This window comes from Dermacentor silvarum, chromosome 3 (assembly GCF_013339745.2).
Source record: "Dermacentor silvarum isolate Dsil-2018 chromosome 3, BIME_Dsil_1.4, whole genome shotgun sequence".
Lineage (NCBI taxonomy): Eukaryota > Metazoa > Arthropoda > Arachnida > Ixodida > Ixodidae > Dermacentor > Dermacentor silvarum.
This window is the reverse complement of record NC_051156.1, coordinates 5,307,575-5,321,508: the sequence shown is the minus strand read 5'-3', so window position 1 is coordinate 5,321,508 and position 13,934 is coordinate 5,307,575. Positions and strand designations below refer to the sequence as shown.

At 46.1% G+C, this 13,934-nt stretch overlaps 1 protein-coding gene across 1 annotated transcript in view; it reads right to left on the bottom strand.

Annotated features, from left to right (window-relative positions):
* LOC119443704 (potassium channel subfamily K member 9-like) overlaps window positions 1-13,934 on the bottom strand; it is a 245,870-nt gene that overhangs the window by 45,364 nt on the left and 186,572 nt on the right. The window contains 1 exon segment of the mRNA XM_037708418.2: window positions 6,973-7,304. Within this exon segment, the coding sequence (XP_037564346.1) occupies window positions 6,973-7,304 (332 nt within the window).

Genomic DNA, 13,934 nt, shown 5'->3' with positions numbered 1-13,934 from the left:
AAGCGGTCAGTCGTTTATGGGGTCTTTATTAGTTTATCATCTTCTGTCTCTGTTCATTGGTATGTTCAAACTTATCTTAATCCTAAACGCATTCTGCCACAGTTTACAATCTTATCTGTCTGAGTTTGCCTCCTGGCATGACGGACATCCTTAGTGTTAAAGTCAGTGACTGCTCGTTGCTTGGCTTCCTACTGTCAAATGGACGCTTTATTTATTTTCTTTATCGGCAAGAGCTACTACCTCATTTCAAGTCATTGAAGTATTTATGGGTTATTTACGAAAGCAATCCAAACTGACAGCCGCATATACACGCTAATTCTCGCATGTGATGTGAGGGGTTACATTACCGCTGATTTATTAACTTTATGTCGTACCATTCAATGATTCCGCTGTGACATTTTTAAAAATGTGCAGCTTACGAGGTGCGTTTTTTACTAATACTGGGAAGCCTGACATCATGCCTTTGTCTGTCTATCGAACGTCATGGTTAATAATGGGCTTTACCTGAAGGCTCGCGTTATCCCGATGGAGCCCAATTTTAAGCAGCTTATAGTTCAGACCTTTCTAAAGCGCTATGATCGTTTCCATTCCTTCTGCGGGTACTTCTTTTTTCTTATGCAGTATTGTCGCTTTTGGTGGCACAAGCTTATGTCCTGTCACTGCTTTTGGATCTTCAAGCGAGCGTGCAATTGACTATTTTTTCTTTTAATTTCAAGTTACAGCCAGTCTCTACAGAAACCGTAGGCAGAAGTGGGGAATTCATTGCTTTCAAAAGGCCCAAATATACAATGAAAGCTTGCATTGCATTGCAAAGACGTGCGCGTACAAACTGAACACGTACGCGTAGGAGACATAGCGGTCAAGAACAAAATAGGACAATTGCGGTCCCATATACACGTGACACTGAGAACTCCGTCAATATTGAAGATACCTTGGATGTGGCAGCAGTGTAATAATGCTCATGCATATGTCTATACGGACACGAAAAACATAAAAGTTGCCCGGAACACTATAATACAGTTATGCCAGTTTAAACACAAACGACTGAACGATTGTGCCTTCCACTGTGCTTGGGGTTAGCGCGTTCTTTCAGCTGAGGGTAAGAGAACAGAGAATATGATTAAACCATGTTATTACGTACATCTTTTTAAACCACGCAGAGAATCTGTTTACGCGTGTTCTTGAAGGTCTCTTAATATCAAGGTTACTTCGCTCGATCTTCATACCTGTTGTTTCAACAGACGCCGCTTACTTTCTGAAGACATCAGTTTGGATTTTTCAATTTCTCACATAGAGTATGGCGGTTGTGTTAGCCAACATCAAATTAGCTCCTTAGTAATCCAAGCTCGTCTCTTTTTGTTGTCGTTTAACCTCTACTAAGCGGTCTACTATGAGGCGTATGTTTTCTGCGCTTACGCCAAGAGGTTCGCGTGACGGCCGCTAATGTTGGGTCACCGGACACTACAGATGTTCCACAAAGGAATCCACTGATTCTCAAGTACGTACTCACTGAATGGTGCGGTTTTCAATCTTTTACAACCGTTTGATATAAATGGTTTTTATCCTTCTAGAGCACTGACAAATTGTGACTGCCTTCCTCCAATCATTTTCAACACTTGCAAATTAGAATGTAAAACAGGCAAATTTTTTTCACAACAAGACGCCATGACCTTATGAAGCTTCAGCAAAATGGCGATTCAGACTTGGCGAGCCACCTTGAAGGCACTGCTGCGTTATTTAAAAGACACCGAACTCAGTGACAAATTGTGACTCTACACTGTGTGACGTAGGATGGGACGTTGACACTATTCAACACTAGAACGCCTTCGCAGACTGCGTGACAATGCCCACAGAAACAGTTCTGTTTTGTGTGTGTGTGTGTGTGTGTGTGATTTTTTTTCTTTCCTTTTTTCCCCTTTTTTGTACTTATCTTTTTTTTCTCTCTCTCTCCTGTCGAATCCCTTTTCCCCTCTCCCGGTACAGGGTAGCCAACCGGAACTAATGTCTGGTTAACCTCCCTGTCTTTCCTTTACCTTTTTTCTCTATCTCTCTCGTGATTCGGACTAGTTGGTCGATGTTCATGCCGAGTTTTGTCTGGAGAGCAACAACAGAGACAAGTAGGTTAAAACGTGTGTTTTCCTGCCCTTTTCTCGCTTTTAACCTACCTGTCTCTGTTGTGCTTGAAATCAATTGAAATAAAATTAAGCATTATCAAGCTTCCTTCCCACAGTTCACTATTAAAATTTTACCTCCGCAGATCGGGCCTCCCTATTAACCTGTACAAGGAAAAAATATTTTACAAAGAAGAATATATATGTATCAATGCAAGTCAGTTATGCAAGTCAACTATTGCAGTAAGCACGTACTTGCATTGCATGAAACAAAAAAATTTTTCAATAGATCAGTATTTCACTACTTCATGCGACCACGTCTTGCTATACATTGTGACAGTTTCTCATTAAAGGTTGATCTCAGAGACGGCGTTTGTGTTTACTGTTTTCCTCTGCATGACGTGTTTTCAAAAAAATGAGCCGTGTATGTTGCCGATAAAGTGCACTGCGCCGCGTCGGTTTGGTGCTGCAAACGACCTCACGTAACGGCACCCATGTTTCTATGTTTCTCCCAACCAGAGCTGTACCTGAACAGAATTGGTGCACGTTGAATCCGAACACGAAACAAAGTGCTATGTTATAGGTTGCGCATCTAACTCAGATCTCAATTATTCCTTTAAACTAATTACATTCTTTTTTATTGAACTATTTTTCTTTTGTTCCCGTAAATTTATTTCTATAGCAATAAAATCTCAACCTATAAAAAAAAACTTGCGTTCTAGAGCGGAATACTTCAAGAACGGCACGGCGGTTATGGCTTCCAGCGATCAAGAAAATCGGTGCTTCGTGCCAAAAGAGAAGAGACACTGGAAGAACGAGAGCTGATAGGTGCGCGCTATCAAAGTGACTTGTCTCAAACTTCATTCAGAAAACACACGCGAGTGACAAGACGCGCTTTCACTCGAAGCGCAAAGCAGCAACAGTGACAGTTACAGGAATGTTACTCGCACTAGGGCCCGTAGTCTCTCGCTCAGGATCACTTGCAGCAGTTTTGTGCACAGGCGCAGAGACAATCTCTCCATCACTGTCAGGCTGAACGTGGTGTCCGAGTGTTGCCAGCCGACATCGATAAGAAGGCGCTTTTGTCGTCGCCGTGTGCGATACAAAGACAGAGCCCAGCGCGCGGGACTACCAGGCCTTTGGGGGAACCCCGGGCGTGTATTCTGCTGTCAGCCTTTACATAGAACCGTGATTTCGGAGCTATCATGTGACAACCTGCCTTCTCGACTATCTGGCGAGAAATGCTATTGATTCGCAAATGTTTTCAAGCGAGTTTTGACTAATTAGTTTGTCTGAATATGGCGGTACAAAAGTTCAGCTTTCAACTAGGAAGCTTGCCTTAGATACAAAAAGATTGCCAAGGGGAGAGATTAACCCTCCGTGGCTCTGCTGGTGGCGAAGGTTGTTTGCTAGTACCATGATTCCCTACGCGGTCGCACCAGCGCGTGCGCCGTTGCGACCTTGGAAACCACGGTCGTACAAGCCGCACTTTCGAACATTGAGTTACACTGTCCAAATATGGACTTTTATTTCTCAACTTAGTAGGGTCTTTAACAACTACAAAAGGGCTCTGCAATCGGTAGAAGTAGCCTGTGCCAAATTTGTCAGAAGGGCGCGGCGTTCTTGTTATAATCATGCAGGAAGCAATATAAACCAACGCCAGTGAATATTCGAAACCTTCGCTGATGCATCTGTATCTTTATTTCAAGACTACCAGGCAGAATAATCTACTGATCCAATAGGATGTTTTTAAATACATCTCAGCCGAAGATGGCACAGGTTGCAGAGGTTACAAGCAAAACCAAATCGGCCGACCGTTTACAGACAGCTATCTACAGTATATGCCACGTGAAAAATGAATAACTCGTGAGTTAAGGGCGCGCGCTTCACTCTCTCTATTGCTCTAAGCATATGGATTCTAAATCAGCAGCAAAGATGGCGCTTACACGGGCTTCTCCAGCAATCGTCGAGTATGTACATAACCACAAGGTATAGAAAAACTCAGTCTCATATGTTTACGAAGAGTAACTGTCAAGAAATTCTATATTTACTAAAGAATCACGTCTCTCGACAACAGCCCAGTAACGGTGCAAACAGGTAACCGCTGATTCTGTGCTTTTATTAGTGGTGTATTTGGTTGCACTATTGTTTATAATCGACGGTTCTGCGTTGCCGCATGTGTACGCCCATCACAACAGCTCAATTCACCTCGACGTCGTGTGACTTCACCAGTTTTTGATAATAACAACATGAAAAAGCAGCGTCTATGTCTTTTCATGCCCTGAGAACGAATCTGACATCTTTCAATTGCCTTTCTTCGCGTCATGCAATGCATGCAACAAATCTTTTCACATGCATAAAATTCTAAAAAATTTCGACTGCAGTACATTCAGATTATAACATTAATTGCGGCATCAAACATTAATTACCACGGCACGTACAGCCAGAAATGTCTAAACGTGGAGTAGAGGGCGCTGCTGAGCGGCGCTCTCGGAGTTTCGCCTGAGCTTGAACGTACCAAGCATCTAGCGCGGCGTGCTTTATTTTTGCCTTTTCGTAGGACTAGATATGTAGCCGTGAAGGACGGTTGTTCAACGTATCTCACGTGTTTCGGGATTTCCGGATAGCGCCCGAGTACTTCGGCTGCCCTGACGTTGAACGATGGAGGACGCGCTAGGCCGTGGCGCGATCCTCCTGTTGAGCCCGTTTCTCTGCGGAGCACCTGGCGCATTCCTCTCTCTGGCGCGCAAAGACACTCGTATGGAAACGCAGAGGGGCCGCAGTGATGGATGCGCACGGTGCAACCGTTAGAAACGGTGCGAACAAAATAGCTATGTGACGAAAATAGATCACAGCGCTTTTTCGGGATTTTTTTTTTGTTTTTTTTTGAAGCCCCGGACTTGAACTAGTTTATACACGAAGTGCCGCAATGTTTTCGCTCTCTCTTCACCTTGTCATATGACATGCAGGACAAGAAAAGCAGTCATGTAGAGTACATAATCTATGCGCCGCTTCTGTTTCAAAAAAAGAACGTCGCACATTGTGTAGTCTCGCCTCACAGTGCGCATATAGAGGATCAACATCGATCATGGACCTACAATGTGCTTCTTTACATCCATCATTGCTCGAGCCAACCTCAACTAGTTGCAGGCTTTTGAAACAAGACTTCTCTTGTGTATCTCTGTTGTGCCTGCTAAAACTAATCTTAGGCGCGTGAATTGAGTGCGGTGACTTTCCTTTAGTGCCATCACTTCACACTGTTGCGTGAAAGTGGTTCCTTCGCTTTTCGAGTGATCGTAATTTGCACGTGCGAATATACATGCTTACGAGTGGCCGCGTCAGCTTACGCTCTTCTGGCAACACTCTTCCAATTTGTCTTTATTCCAATTGAATTTCGGCACGTCACATTCACGTAACCACCGACGCAAGCATCGAGCGGTAAGCCGAAGCGTTGTTTGAAAAGCCCGATCAAACGCGCTCTTCGTTTATAGGAGGTTACTTTTTTTTTGCTTTCAAAGCGAATAGCATTGCCTACATGACGGAGTTTCTCTTATCTAATTCGCTGACAAGAGGTGAGGAGCACGCTCAAGTAGAGAGGGTTTCGATGGGGCCGAGCTAGCATAAGTGAAAGTAGATATAATCTGATGAGGAGGATGGTGCCGGCGTCTGCGATTGGTCTGCTTCCCCTTACTTCGCTTGCGGGTCTGGTCATGAGGTCGTGCCAGACCGGTATATCCCAATCTTAGCGGCGGCGCCGCATACGACCTGAAATCGTCGACGCGGTGCCTTTCTATGCCCGCTGACGAACTTTGGGACTTTGTCTCTTTGTTGCTTTTGTTCTTTACTACAGGTGCTTATGTTTTTCGCATTTGTGTTCGTTTGCTTAATTGGGATGATGCTTTTAAAAAGGGGGCATTGACACGTGTACTTGCTTTTCACCAGCTACTAAACGTTAAACGTTACCTCTCGGCGCCGGACGCGCCTGCATGAATCGGCATTTCTTTAATGTTATCGATGGTTTTTTCCTTGTCTGTTGTCACCAAACCTTGTGTAATCTGATTGTAGGCGCGACGCAACTCGTGTAGTACTTTTGGAAGGCACACGGGTACCAGCGATTAGGCTAAAGCCTCCGACGAGTCATGCATAAAAGCCGACCCGCTTGACCCGCTGATCAAGTTTCGACGATCGCCGTCGGCGCTTGCCGCTGTCGTTGTGCTTTGATTGTCATTAGTTTTTGTGGACACAGATTCGCCCAATATAGAGTTAGTTTCGTGATTCACATTTTTCGATAATGCATTCTTTACCGACACTGCAGCATGGCAGTATGCATCACAGATATGATGACGCCACCGCGAGTTCCATAATACGTAATTGCTAAGAATATAAAAGACAGAGTGTGCTCAAAAGCAAGCTGTTCAAAAGCAGCGACTACTTGTAACCGTTGCAAACATACACCATACGGTACGACCGCCGTAACATGTACCGTATGACAGTGGACACGGACGGGTGCAACTAAAAAAATACATGTGAAAACTCCTTGTCAATGAAAATTCTCGAGCCGCAAATTATGTTCTAGTTATGCTGCTTCGAGACATCGCCACCATCGCGGTTTTGTGGTAGGTCTACCGACAAGCAAGACACGCTATTTTACTAAGTGACAGTAATTTGAGAGTGTTATTACGCAGCCTCAAGGTGACCGGTTAATAAGACAGATTGTGCCTACACCAAATATAAAACCTACGTACGTGCTCGGTATACATCCTTTCTACCACCGAGTTCACTGGGATTCCAGACCGGCGGCACGCGCTTCAAGGCAAAGTAGGGCGAACTTAAGCTGGTACTTTCCCAGCCAATCACTCACGTCTTGTCCGATGCGGTCCGCGGCGGCGAATCCATTGATGGCCTCTCCCGCGAGCAGACCGTCCTCGAGTGCGATATGGTTGACGCGGCAGTGGGCGCCCGCAGCCCTCCTAGTCGAGGACCCGTAGTACGAGGCCGCCTGTGCACGGCGGCTGGACGAGTCGCCCCCGCGGTGGTCGCAGCTGCACAGGCGCCGGTACACGTACTTGAACGCCTTGGCCAGGATGTCGCCGATGTTGGTCAGGTACAGAAGCATCAGAGGGATGCCCACAATGGCGTACAGGATGGTCACAATCTTGCCCCAGTTGGTCTTGGGAGCGATGTTCCCGTAGCCTGCGCCAGGGTATCAATGGCCCCGATCAATGCATTGTATATATAAAATACACCAAATATAATTACACAGAATTGAGTGGTTGTCTGAGGTATCAAGTTACCAGGTTGTGTTGGGAACGCTTACGCTAAATATACATCTATTCTCTCTCTATAGTTTGCACCTTAATAACTGCTAAGTGTACGATTAAGCCCGGTCCACATGAAGCGAACTTTCACGGTGAACTTCGCGCGGCCCGCATCAGCGCGGCGGAAGGCCAGCGTGCCGCCGCCGTGCTGCACCCACATGCGGCGAAAAACAGGCGGCCGCCGCCGCTACGATTTCAGTGTCGCTAGAAACAGCGTGATTCCGTTCCCCAGTAAAATGCAGTGAAAAAATAATTTTGTATCTGCAACTGAACCATTATTCTGCAACTGAACCATATTGGTCGCGCCTGGACGCCTGTGATCAGTCGATCATTGCACGCGATGCGCGCAGCTTTTGTCGCCATGTTCGGTCTAGGCTCTTTGACTGGCTAGCCGAATCAAGTGCGGCGGCACTTAGTCGGAAGCGACCGCGCCCTCATTGGTCCGCTCTGACAGCCTTCATTCGCTGCTTCCGGCGAGCGGTTTACAGCCTGCGAACATAGGTAGCTCGCCTTGATCGACGGCGAGCAGCCGCTGGCCGCCGCGCGCTGGCCTTCGCCAGTTTTTCGCAAGAAAATCGCTCCATGTAGGTCGGGCTTTGTATGACTGCTTGATTAACAACGATAAAACAAAGCCCACCTTACAAGGAGCAAAGTATTTTATTTCTTTGCTTTAAGGCAACATACATTTCACAGGTCACTGCTCCGAATGTGGATGGATGGCATTATTTTAACCCTAAAATCACGAAAGCACAGCTGAGATCAGGCATACTCTCTTGCATCAACACACGGCATCCTATATGTGCACTTACATCGAGTTTCTACCAGCCACTTTTTGTTGGATGCCTCCGCTACAGCGCGCCTGTACTTTCTCGGATTAGTACATCTGCCATCCGCACACTTGAAGGAGCTCCGGCTCGAGCACTAAGAACTTGCCTAGGATTACCACGATGCACTTCCACATGGGGCACTATTGCAGAGGCACGCGCATGCCCAGCACGAGTTTATTTGCAACATGAGCCAATGCGAGTGCATTTGAGGCTACTAACCCGGCATAGGAATCATCTACTGACAAATGTCACAAGCATACGGCCTAACACCGCCTACTCAGAAGCCGTATTGTCGCAACGAGATCTACTGCCGTCGGACTTCGCACCGCATGACATACTGGAAGTTCTACTCTGGACGATGGGAAAGCCGACGGTGAAAATCTCCATCCCCGGAATAACGAAAAAGTCGAAAATTCCGCTTGCGAGTCTCAAACAGTTCGCATTATCCTACATTGCTTACAAGTACGGATATACCGAACATGTTTTTGCAGATGGTTCTGTTACACAGACCTCTTCCGCGGCCGCTTACAAGGTACCTGCAATAGGGATTACGCAGCGGTTCAAGATAGGACACAAAACATCGTCTACAGCAGCTGAGTTTACCGGCGTTCGAGAAGCCTTCCGCTGCATACTGCAACAAAACCTCGCTAACTGGACCGTGTTCTGCCACTCAAAACCGGCGCTGCAACTCATAAGCCATTATATGAATCACAGAAGCCTATATAGTCATCTAATCTACGACATCATGGCTCTGCTTAATGAGGCGTCTCAATCCGGGCGTGCCATTACGCTGCAGTGGATTCCCAGCCACTGTGGAATAGCCGGAAATGAGCAGGTTAACGCGGAAGCAAAAATGGCACAGACTGACGGGAAGATTAAAAACTTCCCTTTTCCCATTATGACATCAACTCCTTGCTACATTACTCCATCAAAAAGTCTGTGGTGCGACAATGGGACAACTCCGAACATCGACAAGAGCGCCTCTATAGACTTGACGCCGCTTTGCGATTCCGGCTTCTAAGATCACTTTTGAACTTTGTGTGAGACGAGCTTAGACGGTCGTCTCTAGGACCTTTGAAGTCAGGACTTGAGAAGTGAAGAAAGTGCGAAATGTGTTTGTGCGATGACGTTTTGTGTGGATAACACTACTCCTGCGTGTAGTGTGTGAAAAGTGCACAACCGAGTAATGGACGTGTGTAAGTAGTAGCTCCATGTACGATATCATAATCACCTGTCACCTACCTCTCTCTGTATCACCCACTTCCCCTTACCCCAGTGAGGAGTAGCAGGCTAGAGACACGCTCTCCAGGCCGACCTCTCCTCCCTTCTCTTCATTAAAATCTACTCCTCACTCCATCGAGTTTCATTGAAACTAGGCGCCACAGTGTCAACTGTCAGGGGCACTTCTCGCGAACAGTGATAGCTAGACAACTACTAGTTGTTAACACAAACAAATGTTATGCTATACAGTCAACCTCGCGAACATCATAGGCAGCATATCACGCGTTCACTTATTTACTTCACAATCTGATGACCTTGCAAATGTGCGAAATGAAGTGCTTTATACAGCTAAATGCTTACAACTAATTCCGAAATCGTAAATTTCAGAAGCGCACTACCTGCTAGAGAATATGGCTTAATTTTGTGATTTCGCTGCGCAGATTGCACCATGCCGTTCAAGAAAAAAAGTTTAGTTAAATTATCCTTCGAACCAAACCAACTTTGCCGAGCTACCTAACCAATCCATGTTGGCAGGCATCGCCGAATTGACGCGGACGCGAGAATAACGAAGCGCAATACACCATCCTCCCGTCCCCGTCAATTTCGCGATGCCTGCCACGATGAATTGCACCAACTAGCCCGATCGAATCGCCTATCTGACGAAGGCTACCTAACAATTTATCTCGTATCAAATTTTGCGAACAGTATCCGTTACCTTTCAACGAAGTGCACCACTTGCCGTGACGAACAACCTGGGAAGTCACAGACTGCCGTACTGCATCTGAGAGTGCTTTATCCCTATCCCAAATGCAACAAGTACGCGCTTGCCTGTATTACAGAACACCAAATTATAAAGTAGTGAACTCGCGGGGCTCTCCTCACTGGGGCTCATCGTTTAGGCGTTAGGAAAGGACGCTACGGGGCGCTTGATAGACGATTCATACATGACGTGTGAAATTAATGCTGGAAACAAGTGAGGACGCTCGTTTTTAATGTCGGCACATCCATCCAGCGAGTAATGCAGACGTCGCAGGCTTGCCCGATGCCTTTTAATGGCTATTGCGATAACAGTGTAGATTAGTAAAAGACGGCTGGCAGATTGGTAGCACCGACGAAGAGAAAACTAACAACGAAGGCGAACCTTTCATTTAAAACAAGTCAGCTTGACGTGTCCAATATTTCAAGATTAGCATACATCAGAACACTATTAAAAAGAACAAGTTTGGGGGCATGTGCTATGGCCCTGTTTCCGAGGGGATCCTCATGCCATCTTCTTTTGCCGCGCCATATTTTGGGGCTCCCCACACCGTCCAAAATCACTATGTGCAACTGTTTCGCACGTTGTGCCAACGAGGTATAAACATATCATCAGTAAGTCATTGCAGAGTGTTAGAAAGAACGCCTGGGAAAAGAAAAAAAATTGTGAGAGAGGGAGAGCATATTTGCCGAGAACAATAAGTTTGTTATTCCTTAGAACAGGCAACGATGGACTGGCGAAGCTTACATTTCCCACGAAGTTGAATTTCCTTCGATAATAGTTTTCTTACGTTTTTCGCGATTTTCCTGCTCCGATGAGGGCAGTAATTTCTCTGTATGTGTGAACATATTTACCTTGTCGTTGAGCAGAAAGGCCTTCCTGTAAATCTGTATCTGTGCTGGCTTCAATAACAGCCCATGAAAAGCTAGAACTTCGATCGAATTATATCAAGTCGCTATTACACGCATCGACTTGCTATTGTTAGCGGACGTGAGTTGCGTTCAACGAAAGCCTACCTTTAGAGGAAGGCCTCACGCATGTTTCGTAACAGATAAAAGAAAGCAGCCATGGCAGATTGTGCTATTCCGTGTCCAGGAGCGAACCATACATCAAGGCAAGGGCATTACTTGTGCCGTATAAACCTTCTACAGCGAGCAACGTGCGCACCGCAAACTGCTCGCTCAGATGATCATTAAAAAAAAGAGAGACTAGCGTTTTGTTTACAAATTGATGCATTTTATAACGCATGTTGATGACCTAGTCAGTAACATGACCTGGAAGAACATACCGCGCTAAAAACAGGACCAAACAGAAACAAGACAGCGCACTGCCTTGTGTCTTCTAGTTTAGCCCCGTTATTAAGCAGTAGCGTTTACAAACCCATAGTCAACAACGCCACCCATCGTGGCACACCCTACGCAGATATATTCTGCGCATGAGCGCAAGATGTATTTTCCATCCACAATACTCTCGTGCACAAACTAGCAGAACAATGTAGTCTTATACGATTGAACAGCTTCGCCTTAAGCATTCCAAACACCATTACTCGATCTGATAGGTTTCAGCGATGGGAAAATGCCTTGAATCACCACACTACATTTCCTTTTGGTGGCTAGGTATGGGGACGGTAACCGTGAGGTAAACAAATTTTCCCACTAATATTAAACCCTTTGAGCTCACGCTCCTTCCCTTTAGAGACCGCACTTAGAGGAATCAAGAAAGTCTGAGAAGAACGGCTAAAATACCCGTTGGGATTGGCAGTATATATGCATGAAATAAATAAAATAAATAAAACGCCAAAACAGCCAAGCAAGACGGCAAAGTTACATTTTTTTTTTTTTTTTTGCAAATTGTGAACAAAAATCCGTCTTCTATCCGTTTTTCGTGAATGGAAAAAGCACTAGCATTTCCTTTAATCATTCCTTGGCGGAGAAAAAGAAGAAAGAAATGCGCTGTAAAGAAAGGCAAAGAGCGAAAAGGGACCTGGGCCGGTATTTTGTAGCGATGCCTTATGACTTATTCTATACTAGTCTTATCATCCACCGCTCACGGCCGGCTGATACCGTTGATAACGCGAGCGGACCGTCACTCTGACAACTGACCAAGCGCGAAAAGGCATTATCATCGGAAAGGCATCGCTACAAAATACTGGCCCTAGTGAGTGATTCGGCCATGGCTACGCACGGGAGAGGGCGGGAACATGCCGTGGCTCGGTTAGCTAAGGCGACGCGCTGCTGAGCAGGAGGTCGCGGGATCGAATCCCGGCCACGGCGGCCGCATTTCGATGGAGGCTAAATTGAAAAACGCCCGTGTGCTTGCGTTGTAGCGCACGTTAAAGAATCCCAGGTGGTCAAAATTAATCGGAGCCCTCCACTACGGCGTGCCTCATAATCAGAACTGGTTTCGCACGTAAAACCCCAGAAAGAAGAAGAGGGCGGACACTATTTTGCAAGTCTCCTATTCGCGCATCCGGCGTTGTGGGCATGCAATGTTCTTCTACATTTACAATGCAGGAACGAACGTCTGCGTTAGAACTCTGATAGTGTCATACGATGAAGTTTTCACTCACTTTCGGTGACGTGCTGTCCGATTTGTTTGGATGCTTGGAGGGAACTTGCTATCATTGTACTCTATTCCTCATCACGTGACGGGTGTCATTATTTGATTACACTGGTGAATTGATGAGGCAGATAGTCCGAAGCAGGGCTGCTTTGATTTGATTTATTGATTTCCATTTACACACACACACACTTACAGAGGATTGGTAAATGGAGGTGTATGAGGGAAAAAAGCCGCACAGACGCGGCTTGAGGAAGCCGTTGTCAAAATTACGGCATCTGTAGTTAACATTAATATAACAGCTAGAAGCTCTGCGAGATTTGAAAGTCTCATTACGGCTGATAACCGGCTGTTCTGAAGACTGCAGGTACTTTTTTAGCACTACAGCAGCAGGTGTTACAAAGCGGTAGGTGAGACTCAGCTAGGCGACGGGCAACAATCGCCTGGTGTCGAGGAATCGGGCAGTGACGAGACGCTCTCCCTAGGTTCATAATTTTTCTCCACCACGGCCCATTTTATTCGCATCGTTTCATCCCCAACGTTTTGCCTGCTACAAGCACCGGGAAAGACCTATATCCTGGCGACTGCTATTGGTAGCGGCGGGCAATACCTTAGCGGACGAAAATGGCATTACAGAACGGGAGGCGTACGAACGCGGAAAAAAAAAAAGAAGGGATGAAAAGATGTTTGCGTAGACCTTCTCATTCCTTCTTGTGTTCGTGCTTGCACGCTACAGTTAATATCAACACGTTCTCAGCATCGAAAAGACATTCTTCAGAACATGACAACGACCGCTGTGAGAGGCAGCTGCTGTCGTAATTCATAAGTTCACACCTGGCGGAGTCACTCAAGGCTGTTCAATTTTCAATCGACTGTTTTCAATGACAAAAAGAGGAACGATACACTAAGTGTCTGAAAAAATAACCAGCGTTTCCCCTGTCGAGAAAATGGGGGGGTAAGCGAAGCTTGTCGTGTGTGTGTGTCCGACCTTCGTGGTGATTTTCTTTCCTTTTCTCTCTGACCTTCGTGTTGACTTTCTTTCTGTCTCTCTTTTTCTTTTATTGCGATGGCAATTATATGGACACTCCAAGCGCATTTTGCCGTCGCCGTCGTCGTCGCCGCGATGTTCCGTACAAAGTGC